The sequence below is a fragment of the Protomyctophum parallelum genome (assembly GCF_964188405.1).
Source record: "Protomyctophum parallelum genome assembly, chromosome: 8".
Lineage (NCBI taxonomy): Eukaryota > Metazoa > Chordata > Actinopteri > Myctophiformes > Myctophidae > Protomyctophum > Protomyctophum parallelum.
The window spans coordinates 15,625,265-15,641,059 of record NC_139703.1 but is presented as its reverse complement, the minus strand read 5'-3'; the positions used below and the strand labels follow the sequence as shown (position 1 = coordinate 15,641,059).

Sequence of the window (15,795 nt, the reverse complement as noted above, 5' to 3'; positions counted from 1 at the left end):
GTAAGTAATTACATCCAGGGACACACATGTACAGTAATTTATTTAGAGGCCACAGCTCTTGCATATTACAACTGTTGGCTTGTTCATAAGGCAAAAGCAAGAATGAATCCACCAGCTAATTCACACAGAAAACGGAAAGCATTTGGGAAGGTTGGAGACCCACGGGCATGCAGCAGAATGGCTCAGAATGCAATGTACAGCATTATATATATATACAAAACAACAGTACGACCCAAACGAATGCCACACATCTCATTCTACACAGTTACACAACAAAGACAGACCAACTTTTGTATATATTTTTTTGTTTTAAATAAAAAAGAAAATTATTTTAGCTTTTTCTTTGTAAAAGTGCAACTCAATTAAAATAGTACCTGTTTAAAGGCCTTTTTTAATGTTGAAATAAAAATAGAATCTCCCAAGTTATCAAAATGGAGCTATGAGAATATTGCATCTCTAGAATACACTCCTACTGGTTCAAGATTCCTTTTGAACCATATCTAATTTGTAAATGTTTGAGATGAGATCACATAGCTTTGACACATGATAACAATGCAAGTCTAGAACGTCCTGTTGATGTTGATAACAGTGAGTAGACAAGAAAATGTTTATCCTTAACAGCAGAAAGAAAATATACAGAGGTCTAGTGTTCAGTTTGAAGCAGTTGGCATTCACTTAAAAACAGACGAGACAAATATGCTTAATTCATACTATGTCATAGGGTGGTGTCGTGTGCTGCAAATTGCAGATCCAGAAGCTCACATCGAGTCGCGGTGTACACTTGTAGATCTGCTATTTTCAGCCCAGGAGCACGATCCTATGACAGAGTATGAACGAGGCTATAAAAGGGTCCATACACTCATCACAACTATGTACCATTAATGAATGGAGAATACGACAAATAAGCGCCATATAGTTTTGCATTGGACAGGGACACACTTAATAATCTCACTCAACATTGTCAAAACAAATGGTACTCCATATTGCTTAGTAACACAGAAATGATTTTTTTAGAAATGAATGAGTCAAAGATAGGTGCTATCTTTATCATGACACAGCTAGACTGTCAATCATGGTTTATTTTTTCCAACATTTTCTTTTTTTCCCCTCAGTATAATTTTTATAGTTAATAGTCCCTTCATAGGCATTTCGAGCTGACAAAGAGGTCCTAGAGTGGCTATCTGAGTAACAGAGTCGGTACATGCATTGGTTACCAGGCTAAGTCAAAAGTGTGATTGGGGTCGGACTCGCAGGGGGGGGGGGGCGATGGGCGGGGTCTATAGGAGTGGAAAAGGGCTCATGGGTGGAGTTGGTGGGTGGGTGGGGATGGATTGTCTGTGCAGGTGCTTTAGTCATCGTCTTCATCCTCTTCATCACTGTCCTTCATGGAGATACCGGCCATGCCTCCCTCCCTAACTGAAGCCGTGGCTTCCTCCATTATCAGCCTGGTGCGCACGGTGTCATACATCTTGCTGTTGATGGTGGAGTCTAGCACCCCCTGCAGGCGGAAGTCCCGGTACTTTTTCTACAGGTGGGAAGAGAAGTTATCAATCATTCCCACCATTTTGTTATGTCATATGCCAATTCTGGATAAAAAGCTGCTAATATATTATTATTATTACCCAAAATCTAACAAAAATTCCACATGCCGCAAAAGGTGCCCATTTTTCACTTGAGCACCTGCCCCTCAAAATGTCTGTGCACGCCACTGATAGGCCTATCCCTAGCCTGGGCACCATTCCATTTCGGGTTTATGAAACGGTCGGGAGCGGATCATATCGCTACGTCATGTTGTATTGTTTTGTAGTCATCAATCTTCCGGAACTTCCTTTTCCTTCAAACCGATTTTTCTCAATAAAAGCTACAGGCTACGAGAGCTTTTATTGTTATTCATCCGGTTTGAGGGAAAAGGAAGTTCAGTTTGATTGTTCTTGCCTGATGACTACAAAACAATACTACAACATGACGTAACAATATCATCCGTTCCAGACTGGTTCACACGGCACTTTTGGAACAGATACCAGGCTTTCCTCCGAGGTGAAAAGCCTGGTGAGGTGAGGTTAGCCTATCAGCTCTGGCCTTGTAGTTTGAGTGTCCGACTCTGAAAAATAGCCCCCAATGCAATGCCTCCCTGCTTGGCACTCAGCATCAACGGTTGGATTGGGGGTAAATCCCTGCGACATACTAGCATAGCATTATGTCCAGGGGGTGCACTTGTACATCAAGCTGCCTCATGTGTACAGATCAGGAAGGCTCCTGCCCTATGGGCCTCATGGCTTGGCAAGGCTTACTTACTATAGGCCTATCACTTTTTTAAAACATACTTTCATACTGGATGTGAATGGAGAGGCAACTTGTCAGTGTCAATATTATGACATCCCCAACATGACATTGCCAGATTATCAGATTAACATGAAAGCCATATCGTGTGTGTGCGTGCGTGCCTGCATGCGCGTGCCTGCATATCTACCTTTGCAATCCTGATGAGGATTTTTAGCTGGTATACATGGAGCTGTTGATCCATGCGTTCAGTCAACCAGGTTCCCAGTATGTTCATGGTGGCAGTGTACCATTGCTGAAACACACAAACACAACGCTCTCCAGCAAAACACACAATCACTTCATGCATACTCAAACAGACTAAACACATGTTGTACTGCACGTAAACACGTAAACACATACGGTGAACAAAACATTTGTTGAATCTACAAACTTAACAGTTGGCACAAAGTATGTTTAAAGATTGCATTTTCTACCAGATGATGGTAGGTTGTAGAAAATGGTTGAAATGAATGGTCTATAATAGGTGGAACTACTGCAGACAAGTGGTTCTGCAGTAGTAAACTGGAAGAACATCAAGTATTTATGTATGGAGTTGAATGTGATTTCACTTCAGATTAATCATTTCAGATTAAACTGCATTCTTTGTCTCCATCTAGAGGCATTGGTCAACCATTGTCACCACGGTGATACTTCGCAGGTGTTAAATATTTACATCATCAATATCCACCATCCCTCTGTGGTGGAGATATGAGTGCCCCAGAAATGCAAAGGTCCTTGCTTCAAAGCGCTGCCACTTAATGTGCCAGGGCTTTGTGAAAAGAAATGTCTTGGCTTGCTCTGTGATCTGATTTGTAGTACATTACAATAGACCACCTAACTAATTTAGGTTGACTATGAAGGTAACATTGTGTAGCCTACCTAATTACCTAACTGATTTCGAGGTTTGCCAAAGTGAGTGAAAGGTTTTGAATGAATAGTTTTGTAAACAGTCACTATTGTCATTCATTCATGCTATTGTTGCAAATAAAAATGTTACAAATTACAAATAGATGTATTGGACCAGCAGCTTTTACCGTAGTCTTTTTTCGGGTCATAAGCCCAGTCCACACCAATGATTCACAACCCAACTAGTTGCATTGTGCATCCAGTTGCAGCGGTCTGAAATGACGGCAGTTGCAGGTCGATACAGTTTTGGGAGTGATCTTTACCAATACCAACATGTTGTGAGGGAAAATCAGATAAAACTAGAAAAATGTGCTGCTCGGAGCACAGGTCTTGATGTCTTGTGGGTGATTTGAGGCATTTATTTATCTATTTGTAAAAACGGGGACACTCGTGCAAACTTTAGAAGCCAGTCTTGGCCAATCAGGATCCCTAGCCTTAGCCACAAAAGACAGGTTGCCGATTTGAAAAATGTAGGCCTATTTTGCCAGGAACTCTACTATTGTTTGATTCTATCTACACATATCTATTGATTAATTGATCATTTATGATCATTTATGAGGTTTTCTTTTCAGCTTCATCCAGGAGATGGCTAATCAGTTGGTTATACTGTAAGAAGTGCAATGGGGGAGTAGCAGTTAGGGACTCAGTAGTCTCTTGAGACAGACTGTTGACTTGAGAAAAGAGCTAGTGGAGTAGGCTAGTAGAAGTAAAGAGGGTGCTGTTTCTCCTTTATTTGCCGATGGGTTCTCAGATTGGGGACTCAGTGACACTTACTGTAGACCAAGGTCAGGATGCAAACCGGTTACCTTCTGATTACCAGACAGGCCTCTTTGCAATAGCACCATACTTCATATGAAAATCTATTACAAGGCATTTAGCAGACACTCTTAATCCAGAACGATTTACAGTAAGCAAGGTAAACACGAGGTACATCAAATGCATAAAAATAGTAAACCAATAACCTATCATCAGTCTAAACAGACAATATAATATATACTGTATTTAAAAATAAAAAAAACAATAATAATCATTACATTGAATGAACCTGGTCTGTCCAAAATACTGTAACATGTTATCTAAACTTTAGATAGCACTAGCTACCGCCTCTCTGTGATTGAATGCTGCAATGCTCTTTCCCGTTTTCCTAAACTGGGCACCTGGTGGCTTAGATTAGAATAGTGATTCTCAACCTGTGAGCCTGGGCTCATATTGATTGAACATTAAAAGAATGCTCTGAAAATGCATGTGGCCCATCCATCTGAACACTTACAGTATCATATAGTAGCTGCATGATAGGCTGCCGTGAATGCTTTTGAGATTTTCAAGTGGGTCCTGATCCAGAAAAGGTTGAGAACCACATCCATTGGTGTAGAACAATTTTTCGTTAACTATAGAAAGTTAGAGGTCCACTATTAGATAGACTCATAACACGTGACGGCACCATCTCAGAGCACCGTTTGCCGCTACTTCACCATGAAGTGGCGGCAAATGATTGAAAGAAATCCGGTGATGTCACCATTTTGAAGTGTGAAGAGGATCATTTTCTCAGTCTCAGCTCGGTATACAGTATTTCTAAAGGGAACAGAGTAATATTGCAAAGAAAATGCATTGATAGTTCCCTTGCTGCCTCAATAAACCATTGTACGAAAAAGAAGGAAACAAAAGACAGTAGAATATATCAAACCAAACCGTTTGCCTCCCTCAAATGGGTCCAATTCTACTATTTTTGAAACGATGAAACCTATAAAAATCTATGTTTTTGAAAAGCTATGCTATTACATGCCAGCTAAGGGAACCCTGAACTGCAATGATTAGCTGATGTGCCAAATTAATCCTCCCAAGAAAGAATTATGCACATCCTCCGTTTCTTGATGCCGAGCCAAACTGTAAAAACAGAATCATGAAAAACAAAGCGGGGGCTCACAACTCACTTTTGAATGCTCAAAAAATGGACAAACAGCAGATATTTGGCCATTTCTGTAATCAAGCTGATGGAGGGAGATGGTTGTGTCACTGTAGACTAGTCTTCAAATGTTTTCATTTTGGATTACCTTTAGCTTTTTGTTGTTTTTTGTTTCCAGTGTTTATAGGATCTGGACCGGGTCTAAAAGAAGTAGGTCGGGAGTGCCTTATTGTCGGTATCAGCCAGTAGCACACGGGAGTCTGTGCCCGTTACAATGCGCTAGACCCCTGGGAGATGGATTTATGAGGTGAAGCGCAACACCTACCATCAGCTCCCAGTACTTCCCGCACGACTTTGCTGCACCCAAGCCGTGCTACTCATACACTGAGTTGGCGGTGCCTGGGATCGAATCCATGAACTTGTGGTTCAAAGGAGTTGAACCACAAAAATATGCACGGAAAGGTAGTTACCTTTCCACGCATATTTAGTAGGCTACTAACCTGACTCCGCCAGATGGGGCAGCAGAGAGTACACAGGGTTCCCCCCCTTCTGCTCCCATCTGGGAACTCTCAGGCAGAGTCGATGCACCGGCCACCAAACGGCCTGGCCAATCAGCGGCAGCTAGAGGTGGGATCAAGGCATACATAGTCCTGCCTTGATCCCGCCTCTAGCTGCCGCTGATTGGCTACAGCAGCCTATTTTGTTTTTCCACACTCAACCACAGTGCTCTGCTCAGCAGAACGCCCTTCCCTCTTCCCCAGTCTGGCAGTATAGCACTAGCCACGTGTACGTGTAATGCACATGCATTTGTTTCGACAGTTCACCCGCCAACCCACCTCCCCGCGGTTACAAGAGAAGGACACGTGGAAAGGACATAGTGTGTTTTGGGCAATCAGTGTGGTCTTGATCTGTCAAATGGAGTCTGTACGGCACATGAACACTTCTGTGGGAGACGCAGTCTGGGAGAGGAGATATTGTTTGTTTTGGACAAACAGCGTGGTGTTGATTTGTGTCAGCTGAAGCTTCATGTCAGAGTGTTTGTGTTGGAGCGCCTCAGCTGCAGAGTTCATGTGCAACCTCTTCCAGAGAGAGATGGAGACACTAAAACTCAGCTGGAGAAACATGTTGTTTCTCCCTCGCTGAAGGGGGACCAAAAGATTGTTGTGTGTAGGGCAACAGAATCGTCAGCTACATCCCTTTAACATGCAGAGCTGCGTCCCACAGAAGTATTAGCACGGGTACTTAGTGACGGGTACTCTAATGCACGCTCTCTTGAACCACGCAAACCTCTCTCTCTCTCGTGTTTGTGTGTGTGTGCGTGTGCGTGTGTGTGTGTGTGTGTGTGAGAGAGAGAGAGAGACAGAGACAGGCGGAGACAGTGCTTTTGCACTACTGTAGAGTTCAGTACAGAGTTCAGTACAGTATGTATAGCATAGTTGTACCGCTCAGTTCACACAGGTGTGATTTATTTTTATTTTTAGCATCCAATAGTGAGTTGCAAGCCGCCGCTTGGTTTTCCAATTAATCCTCCCCACACATTTCCTCGCATAGCCAGACTTATCAGCCTTTGCAATGCAAATTACCACGCAGTGTGATATTGTCTGGCTATGCAAGGCTAACACATTTCTGTGTTGCGACTGCCCCTTGCTACTTGCAGGGACAAATATCGGCTTTGCGATGATGGACAGATACTTTACCCCAGTGCCACACGATGAGCACTTCTAACAAGTGCTGTTGAAAGTGTATAGAAAGTCACTGAAATGACCACAGGGTCATTATTTTGTATGCAACTATGCATATAAAGATAATTCATATATGAGGGCTTCTAACTAAGAGCCATAATTAAAGTTTGTGCTTGAAAAAAGAACCCATACTCATTTTCGACTAAGAATTAATCGGCAAAACAAAAAACAGAATGAGAGTGAGTAGATGGTCAGCAGGCAGGCATTGGTGCTATTTTCTTATACTTTCTCACAACCTTTCAGGGTCAGAGCTTAGCTCCAGGTGGTTCAGATTCCAAGTTATAAGAGAACAGCACACAAGAGTGATAGAAACAGTTGTCATCCCCCCGATATTAAGGGAAATAAAATGTCAACTTTATGTAGCGTGAGGAGGCAGGACCACAACAGGTTTAAATGGCCCAAACTGGGCAAGGATTGTCTGGCTGATTGGGTTTGAGTGTTTTTAGCTGTGTGTTTTAGCATCAGACAAATCGCCACTGTCGGGCATAAACCTTGTATCTCCATATTTCATTTTGTGAGCTCGTAGATCTGTTATTTTTGCATTTTTTGTGATTATTTTCAGTGAAAGTGGTTAAGTCTGTATGTGGGTTTTTATAAAAATGTTAAACCAATGAAATGTATTAACAAGAGCTTAATAATAACTATCCATTGGAACACTTAAATATTTTTCCATTTCTTGAAAAGTTACAATTTTGGACATAGAAGGTTCCCACTCGACAGCGACGAAATGGACCTACGGCGTTTGCTTGTGGCCAGATAAGCAGTTGCCTGTCCCCACTTCAGTGGAGTTGAGCGTGCAGTGCATGCATACATTGCAGGTGGGCAGGTTCTAAGGCACAGTACTGTAGTGCTTAATTTTATCTTCATCATACGCCAGTATCCCACGCAGGAAGTAGCAGATCTACAAGCTCAGAATTTGTCACGATGGGACACCTTTGTAAGCTTGTCTATCTTGTCTATCTTCTACGTGCGACACCAATATACGACAAAGTATAAATCAGGCTTATGCTCCAATGAGGCAGAACTCTGAGAAGGAGGGTCATGCTAGAAAATGTACACAGGAAGATTATTTGACTCTAAAATCATGCCAATCAACATAATGTGTTAAAACAACGCAACATTTAGAGATAAGTGCCACTTTTTTTTTACAGAGGCAGCAGGAATGGAGTTAATCAGGAAAGAAAAGGATCAAGAGAAGTAAAATAAATAGTGAAAGACAGAGAGATAACAGTACACTGCTGATGCAATATTCAGGTGTTTTTTGAGATACATGCAAAATGGATGATATTAGTAATGAAAGATGCGAATGAGTAGCGACATCAAAATATATTATAAATATAAATATATTAATAAAGAATCAACACAAAAAAATCAATTAAAAATATATATGAAACACCAAACTGAAACTGATAGTTTGAGGCATTCTTAACAACAGTTTAACATGGTGTGCAGCTTGGTAGGAACTGAATGCATTTGGGAATCACAAGAAAGACACATGAAGGGGATGCTCCACACTGGAGCAAGACACATGAAGGGGATGCTCCACACTGGAGCAAGACACATGAAGGAGATGCTCCACACTGGAGCAAGGATGAAACACAAGGAGACAAGACAGCTAGTGTGTGGACCTCAACAACTAAAGCAAACACACTCCACAACAGTGTCACACTTTGCTCTAAAATATAAATACACACATATATGTATATATATGTATATATATAATATATATATATATATACGTATATACTGTTTGTATATATTGTATATCTTGCACAGGACTGCACAGCTCCCAGCCAATAAAAGGGCTGAAACCAGAGGAAGACGGTACACTCTCAAGCACCTCTTTAAAACATATATTGTACAATGCACACACTATACTGCCACGCACGCACGCACGCACGCACGCACGCACGCACGCACGCGCGCGCGCACGCGCACACACGCACACACACACACACACACCCTCACACACACACACACACACACACACACACACACACACACACACACACACACACACACACACACACACACACACACACACACACACACACACACACACACACACACACACACACTGCACCACACATCTTCCATCCACACAAAGCCATCGCACACCTGTGAGGGCACAGGTGTGTACAATAACCAATTTGTCTCTTGAACAATATGAAAGCAAGCACATCACAGCTGTATGTGTACTTCAATCACACATGGAGGACACATTACTTTAATGTATCATTGTAGGATTATGTTTTCATAAGACAGTGCTCTCTTCACGCTGTGAAAGTACTATGTGCATGCAGCATGTTGGCCTCTTAACCACTTAAGCCCAGGCTATATTTTATTGTGTGGCGAGTGAAAATAGCCGCAGAGATCTGCTATTTTCACTATTTTTGAAAAAATTGAAATATTTGAAATGCTTTGACATGTTGTTGACATTAAAAAATATATTTTGCCTCTCTCCTCATGTCCAAATTATGAATGCCAGGTTGGTTACGGGTAATTCATACATTGTTGCACAACTGTGTCGTTCGACGCAAAGTGACAGAAATTCATCTGAGAAAGGTGATTTTGCCCCGGAAACAGGTTGTTGTTGTCAGCGATGCAGTCATGTGATAATGTATAAAATGCCACGTAAGCAAATGTAGTAAAACTAGTAACTAGCAGTCTGTAACCCTGATCTAATATTCGTCTCATGTTATACCGTCTAATATTCCCCTTGATGAGTGTTAGATGTTTGGCGTTCCATGTGGCAGACCCAGGTTTGAATCCAGTCATTGGTATCGAGAGGTAAGAGGGTGGTGTAGCAGAATAGTCCTGGCTGTAGTTTAATATCTCCCTTGGTCAGGAGGGATTCCCTGGCCAAGGCCCCAGATGTCGGTCTACTGCTAGAGTGGTTACACTGGCATCCCCTGCCTATAGAGCACCGAAGTCTGACGTCACTTTCAGTAGAGGGCGTCAGTCCCCAGGTTCATGTATTTGTTTAGTTGCATTGAAATCCCCATTGAGGCGATTTGACATCGCCTCATATAAGAACTGTGTTAAAAAAATAAACATGTCACCCCGGCCGCTTCACTCATATGGATATGAAGAATCAACTGACTGAGAGAAAACGCTAATGTTACTGCTGCTGAATTAGTTAGATTTTCGCTAGAAGCAGACTGTATCATAAATGAGTGACTGACTGTTGCAAACGATACAGAGACACCTCCCTGACAATAACGCCGAGACAGCTTGTTTATGTTTGGACCACAACGCTTATAGTAGACGATATTAAGATCACCCCATGTTATTCTCCATAGAGAAATCACTTCCGCGAACCAGGGGAATGGTCGGGATGAGCGAGTTACGTCAGGACTTCGGTGCTCTATACAATTTGTCTCTTTTCGATCTACGAAGACCACAAGACTTTCTGTAACTTTACAGAAACTGTGGAGTTCTCTGATGGTTTTATTTTGTCCATTGTGCATTAAAAAACCCGAAACCCGAGTCATAGTGTATGTAAGCACACCCAGAACCAGTGAAATACAATTAATGGAACGACACGGTTCGCTTAGTTCTTCTACTCGAAAAGAGCCACAAGTGTACAACATGGACTCAACATTTTAAGTTAGCACAGCTGAACCCACAATTCTGGGTATATGTTCCACTGTGTGATGACTCCAGTCAGAGGACAGAATGTCATATTTATTCAGCAGGATGACATGCTGCAGGACTGCCCAACTAGTGGAAAAGTCGGTTTAGCTCAGCTCACCACTGACAACAGCACACAGGGTGCAGCAGTAAGCCGAACACCTGTAAATCCTAATGCTAACGTGTATAGCTTCACATGGTGTGCACATAATTCTGTTCTATTTAGAGAGAGCACTGCCTTAGATAATCCTTCTTGAGGATGCTTTTATGGACTCTTTGTTCTGCAAACAACAATGATTTCATAGACAAAGATCCAAAAGCACAGTGGCAATATTGCACACCAGAATACAGAGGGCAGCAGCTAATGTTCGGAGAGGATAGAAGAAAGAATAGAGAGATAGAAAAAGGAAGAGAAAGGTCTAAAGATGTGGAGAATCCAACAGGCCTCTTCTGGTAGGCGGAGGTGCATTCCCCACGGTCTCAAAATGGAACTTATCACTGTCTGCTCTGTTGTTTTGCCACATTTTGGAAAGCCCCTCCCCTGTGATGAGGAGGAAATGGCATCTTACTTACATCAAATAACCTTTCTATATACACCTCCTCATTGACCTTATCACGCAGCATGTCCTGAGAGTGGCGCACGAAGGTCACGTAGCCATCAGCCACGTCCATCCCGGGCTTCTACAATGAGAGCACAGACAGAAACGTGGAAGGGTCACGATTTGAAGGGTATACAGATTGCATTTTTATGAAAACAAATAATTACGAGAAAATGGTACATACAGCTTTTAAAAACATGTGGAACTAGAAAAAGTGCTCCTCCGAACATTTGTTGTGGGCGTGCATTGTTTGGTATTGTGGTCATACAAGTAGCAATTAATAGCCAATAGACAATGACTTACAGTAGATGGAACTTGTAGTGTGTTATACCAATTTGCGTGATATTTGGACAAAATATGAAGGACTAATATGAAATAATTGTTTCACATAAGTTGGCCTCCTGGTGGCGCTATAAGATTTGAAAAAATGCAGGCCAGACATTTTTACTCTGCCTCTAGGGCACTTTTACGCAGATCGGTGCAGTTATAGGTAAAGGTGTGACTCGACCTGTTATAGCGCCACCATGAGGTGCTTGAAAAAATTCTCAGCGTGGTGCAATGCGACAAATTGTGAACTTGTAGATCTGCTATTTTCGGCGCAGGACACTGTTATACAACAGAGAATAAATTAGGCCTTAGGAGAGAGAAAACCAAAAAAGGAAAACTTACAGTAATTAAGCCCAGTACTTAGTGAACTCATAGAAACTCATTGTTGCTTCTGTTATCATGGCATACAGCAGCTCATCACCATCACAGGCAGGGTAGAGCCAAGGTATAATAATAGCATAATGATCAGATCACAATTATTGATTAGTTTCACTGCATGTGTTTGTGAATCATGCATACAACGCAAGCCGTTGTTATACTTACAGGTACGTCCACGTACTTTGAAGCGGCTTTCACCTGCAAACAGAACCAAAATGTTGAATTGAGAAATGTCATCTCCTATTAACAAAAAACTTTTATATAAAGTGCTGAATCAAAGACTCTGAGACAGTGGGACAATGGAATATCAGAACCTCTAATCTCACCGTGAAGGACATGAATGAGGAGAAAAGAGTGCCTTCGTCATATCTTGAAATCTTAGCCAGTACACTCTCCAGAATGACCACAAACTGAGAAACAAGGACAGAAGGAATAATCTGGCATCATTACATCATGGCATGCAATAATAATAGTTCTTTGTTGATATATGTCTGTAAATGTACCTTCGCAACCAAAAGCTGGATCATGTCCTTCACACTTTCCTCGATCAGCTCATCTATCTGCGTGTGGTACTGTTTCTAAAATGAAGGAATGGAACAAATGTAATATCTGGATCAATCATAATAATGCCTGATTTATACTTATTGTGCACCAAGTCGCCAACCAAGTATATAACCCCCAGAGGTTGCTAGAGCTGTATACAGTAGATCTTCTCTCATGGGGGTCCTTGGTATATCTATGGGGTCCATAGGCTAATAAGTGTCAATTTAATATCTTAAAAAAAAAAAAATGGTGGTGTTAGGTATGGGTAGACTCAAATATTAGATAGGTATAGGTATGGTTGAAAACCAAAATAATTGATAAAATAGATTTTTATACTATTGGGTGTGCAACACATACTAAAATTTTAGGAAAAATGAACAACTAAAAAGCATCATTTTCCCACCTCATTTTATTGTCCAAAATTACCAGGGGGCACCACCACCCACTCCCATATAATACTGCGCAAGGATCATGGTCAACCAGTGGGATCACGACATGTTAGTTAGTGGCATACTGGCATTAGGCTTGAACCTGCGAGTAGTTCGCCACACCACGATGCATAAACTTCAAAGCCCTTTCCTTTACCACTGCACCATCAAAACCTTAGCCTGACTGAGTGAGATCTCTGTGCAGTTTTATCTTAAGTAAAGTTTCAGAGTAAAGACGAGAGTGGGATTTGAACCCACAACGTCTGGATCATGTGGACAGCCACTTAACACACTGCGCTACAAGGCTCTCTGTGTTCTGTCAGGTTCTGTCATGGTTTCTCCTCTATTATCTGATTAACATCCACGATAACCCTTAAGGTTTTTTGAGTGAAATCACTGAATATACCTTTAAATGCACTAAAGACACCTTTGATGCACAGCAAACACCATTCAAATGCTCTGTACATGATCCCAAGGCCCCATTTGAAAGGTGACACCAAGAGGAACAATTCAAAACTTAAAACCACAGAGGGCTCGGTGGCACCCTTGTTAAGATGACAACCATGTGAGCCAGAGGTTGTGAGTTCAAATCCTGCTGAGTTCCTTCAAGTTCAGCCCATATGGCCTTGGACGTTCATCAATTTTGATTTAAAAAAAAAGACTAAAATCAGCCCGAGACCATGGACTATAGTAGCCGGCAGATTACGGTCTGGAGAGGCTCAATTGTACGCCCATTTCCTACACCAATTATTTGGGATTTCAACCAGACCTATCTATTATTGGATTAATTGTAAACCGACCACAAGGGGGCGAGCAAAATTAGTTTGCAATGTTTTTTGAAAACATTATGCCCATACCTAACACCATACCAAAATTCAAAAAGTAGTTACCAAGTGCATAATTGTTATGAATATTAATTAAATCCCATTTTATAGGTATTTTAGCTCATGGCAGCCATCGTGGACGCTATCTTGAAAACGATGCCTTTCTAGTTGTTCGTTTTTCCTAAAATGTTAGTATGTTATTTAGCACACAATAGTAACTACTATTTTGCATACCTTTTTGAGAACCTTATACCCATACCTAACACCAAAAGCCAAATCTTTACAAGTTATTATGTGAGAGCCATGTCAAAAGGTCCAATAGTGGACGGTACCTCTTGTCCCATCTCCATAGCACAGAGCTTAGCGGACTGATCCTTGGCATCGACCATCACGTTGTACATGGTGCACAGTGTCGGGGTGATGCGGAAGTCTGTGGACCTGCTGCTCTTTGTCAGCTTGTTCTCAAACGCCATCCGAGTGCTGAAATGTCATCAGAAAGGTACAGTAACATGATAGTGCTTTATACCGAAGTGATAGAAACAAGGTCCAAAATGATGTGTTCTCCACAGTATCTCTATTGTGCATGTACGTATTCTTTGGCTCTTTCTTTCTGTTTTTCTCCATACACATCTGTCTCTCTCTCTCTCTCTCTCTCTCTCCTTCTCTCTCACACATGCGCAATTGCGCATGCACACACACACACACACACACACACACACACACACACACACACACGCACACTCATGCACACGCACGCACGCAGGCACGCACACACACGCACACACACACACACACACACACACACACACACACACACACACACACACACACACACACACACACACACACACACACACACACACACACACACACACACACACACACACACACACACACACACCGTTTGACGCAGCTCTCGATCATGTCGCTGGACATGAGCTTGATGCGGTTGTCCAGGTGCTTGGCGAAGTCTTCTTCGGGCCAGTGAAGGTCCCTGATGAACGTCTGCAGGGCTTCCAGCTTCCAGAAGAGGTCCTCTGACGCCCCAGAGCCATTGCTGCCAGTAATCCAAACACAAATACACACACAAACACACCCAGAGGTCAGAAGTTGAGGGTCACCATGCCAGACAAGAGGAGTGGAGGTGGGGGGGAGGGAGGGATGGCGGAGGGAGTTGCAGAGGAGGATGCTGTTCCTCCACACCTCACCCCAGCTTTCTGTACTCTGACCATACACTGACTGGCCAATCCAAAATGTTCCAGCTAGTGGACAATCACAATGCCACTTATACAATGATTTGTGGCGTTTAGGCAGTCAGTGTATAGGGGGTGGAGGGGGAGTATAGGCTACTATAGGATTTGACTGAAACAAATCAATAACCACGCCATTTACACAGTCAAATCCTCAGTGTTAATTTTTCCATTTGTTAATTAACACTCAGTATTGAACAGCGTAGACTATGATTATTGACCAGTGTGAATTGAGCACATGCAGTGATGCAGGTAGGTAGTACATCACTGTAGATACAGTGTAATCACAGGTAGGTAGTACATCACTGTAGATACAGTGTAATCACAGGTAGGTAGTACATCACTGTAGATACAGTGTAATCACACTGGGCCATAACAAAGGAATGGGACATACAGATTTGAAGGAGAGCACATGAACATTGTGTTCTGTCTAAATGAAATAAACAGATCTCCAAATCACTTCGTATGGACGAATAGACTCTTATCACCATCACATGCTCTCTCTCAACATCCATGACCCCTGGTGGGTGTGGGGTCCGAGGGTATTTTTCAAACACTTCATGCAGATATTTCTGAGGGGGTTTCCATCCTCAGAACTCGAGGGGTTGGGGGGGGGGGAGAAGTGATGCAGGGAGGGCGTTGAGGGTAAGGGGTTATTATTTAGGGAGGAAAGCAGGAGCAGGGAATGTTCTCTACTGTCTTATGCTGGCTGTTTGGCAACTAGATGGACCCAGTCCAGTGTATATTCCAACTTCTCCTATACCATCATTTGAATAGCACCCCAATCAGACAAGCCTCTGCTCTGCACTTTTTTTTGTGCCAAGGACAGGGACAGACCATGATATGAAAATCTATGCTATAATTTACAGTAATTAATACTAAGGTTGAGAGATACGTATATTGTTCAGCAGAAAGTTGATTGCTATTATATTTATTTATT

The 15,795-nt window shown here is 42.2% G+C and overlaps 1 protein-coding gene across 5 annotated transcripts in view; it reads right to left on the bottom strand.

Annotated features, from left to right (window-relative positions):
• Positions 1–23: 23 nt before the first annotated feature.
• The window catches only part of cadpsb (Ca2+-dependent activator protein for secretion b), a gene marked incomplete at its 5' end in the record, with an annotated part of 99,493 nt that continues 83,721 nt past the window's right edge, over positions 24–15,795 (bottom strand). For all 5 annotated transcript variants that reach the window (XM_083771520.1, XM_083771521.1, XM_083771522.1 and 2 more), the window contains 8 exons: positions 24–1,525; positions 2,471–2,575; positions 11,080–11,187; positions 11,976–12,008; positions 12,137–12,220; positions 12,314–12,388; positions 13,938–14,085; positions 14,507–14,662. In XM_083771520.1, the coding sequence (XP_083627646.1) occupies positions 1,349–1,525; positions 2,471–2,575; positions 11,080–11,187; positions 11,976–12,008; positions 12,137–12,220; positions 12,314–12,388; positions 13,938–14,085; positions 14,507–14,662 (886 nt within the window). In that variant the 3' untranslated portion in view covers positions 24–1,348. The remainder of the gene's footprint in view (positions 1,526–2,470; positions 2,576–11,079; positions 11,188–11,975; positions 12,009–12,136; positions 12,221–12,313; positions 12,389–13,937; positions 14,086–14,506; positions 14,663–15,795) is intronic.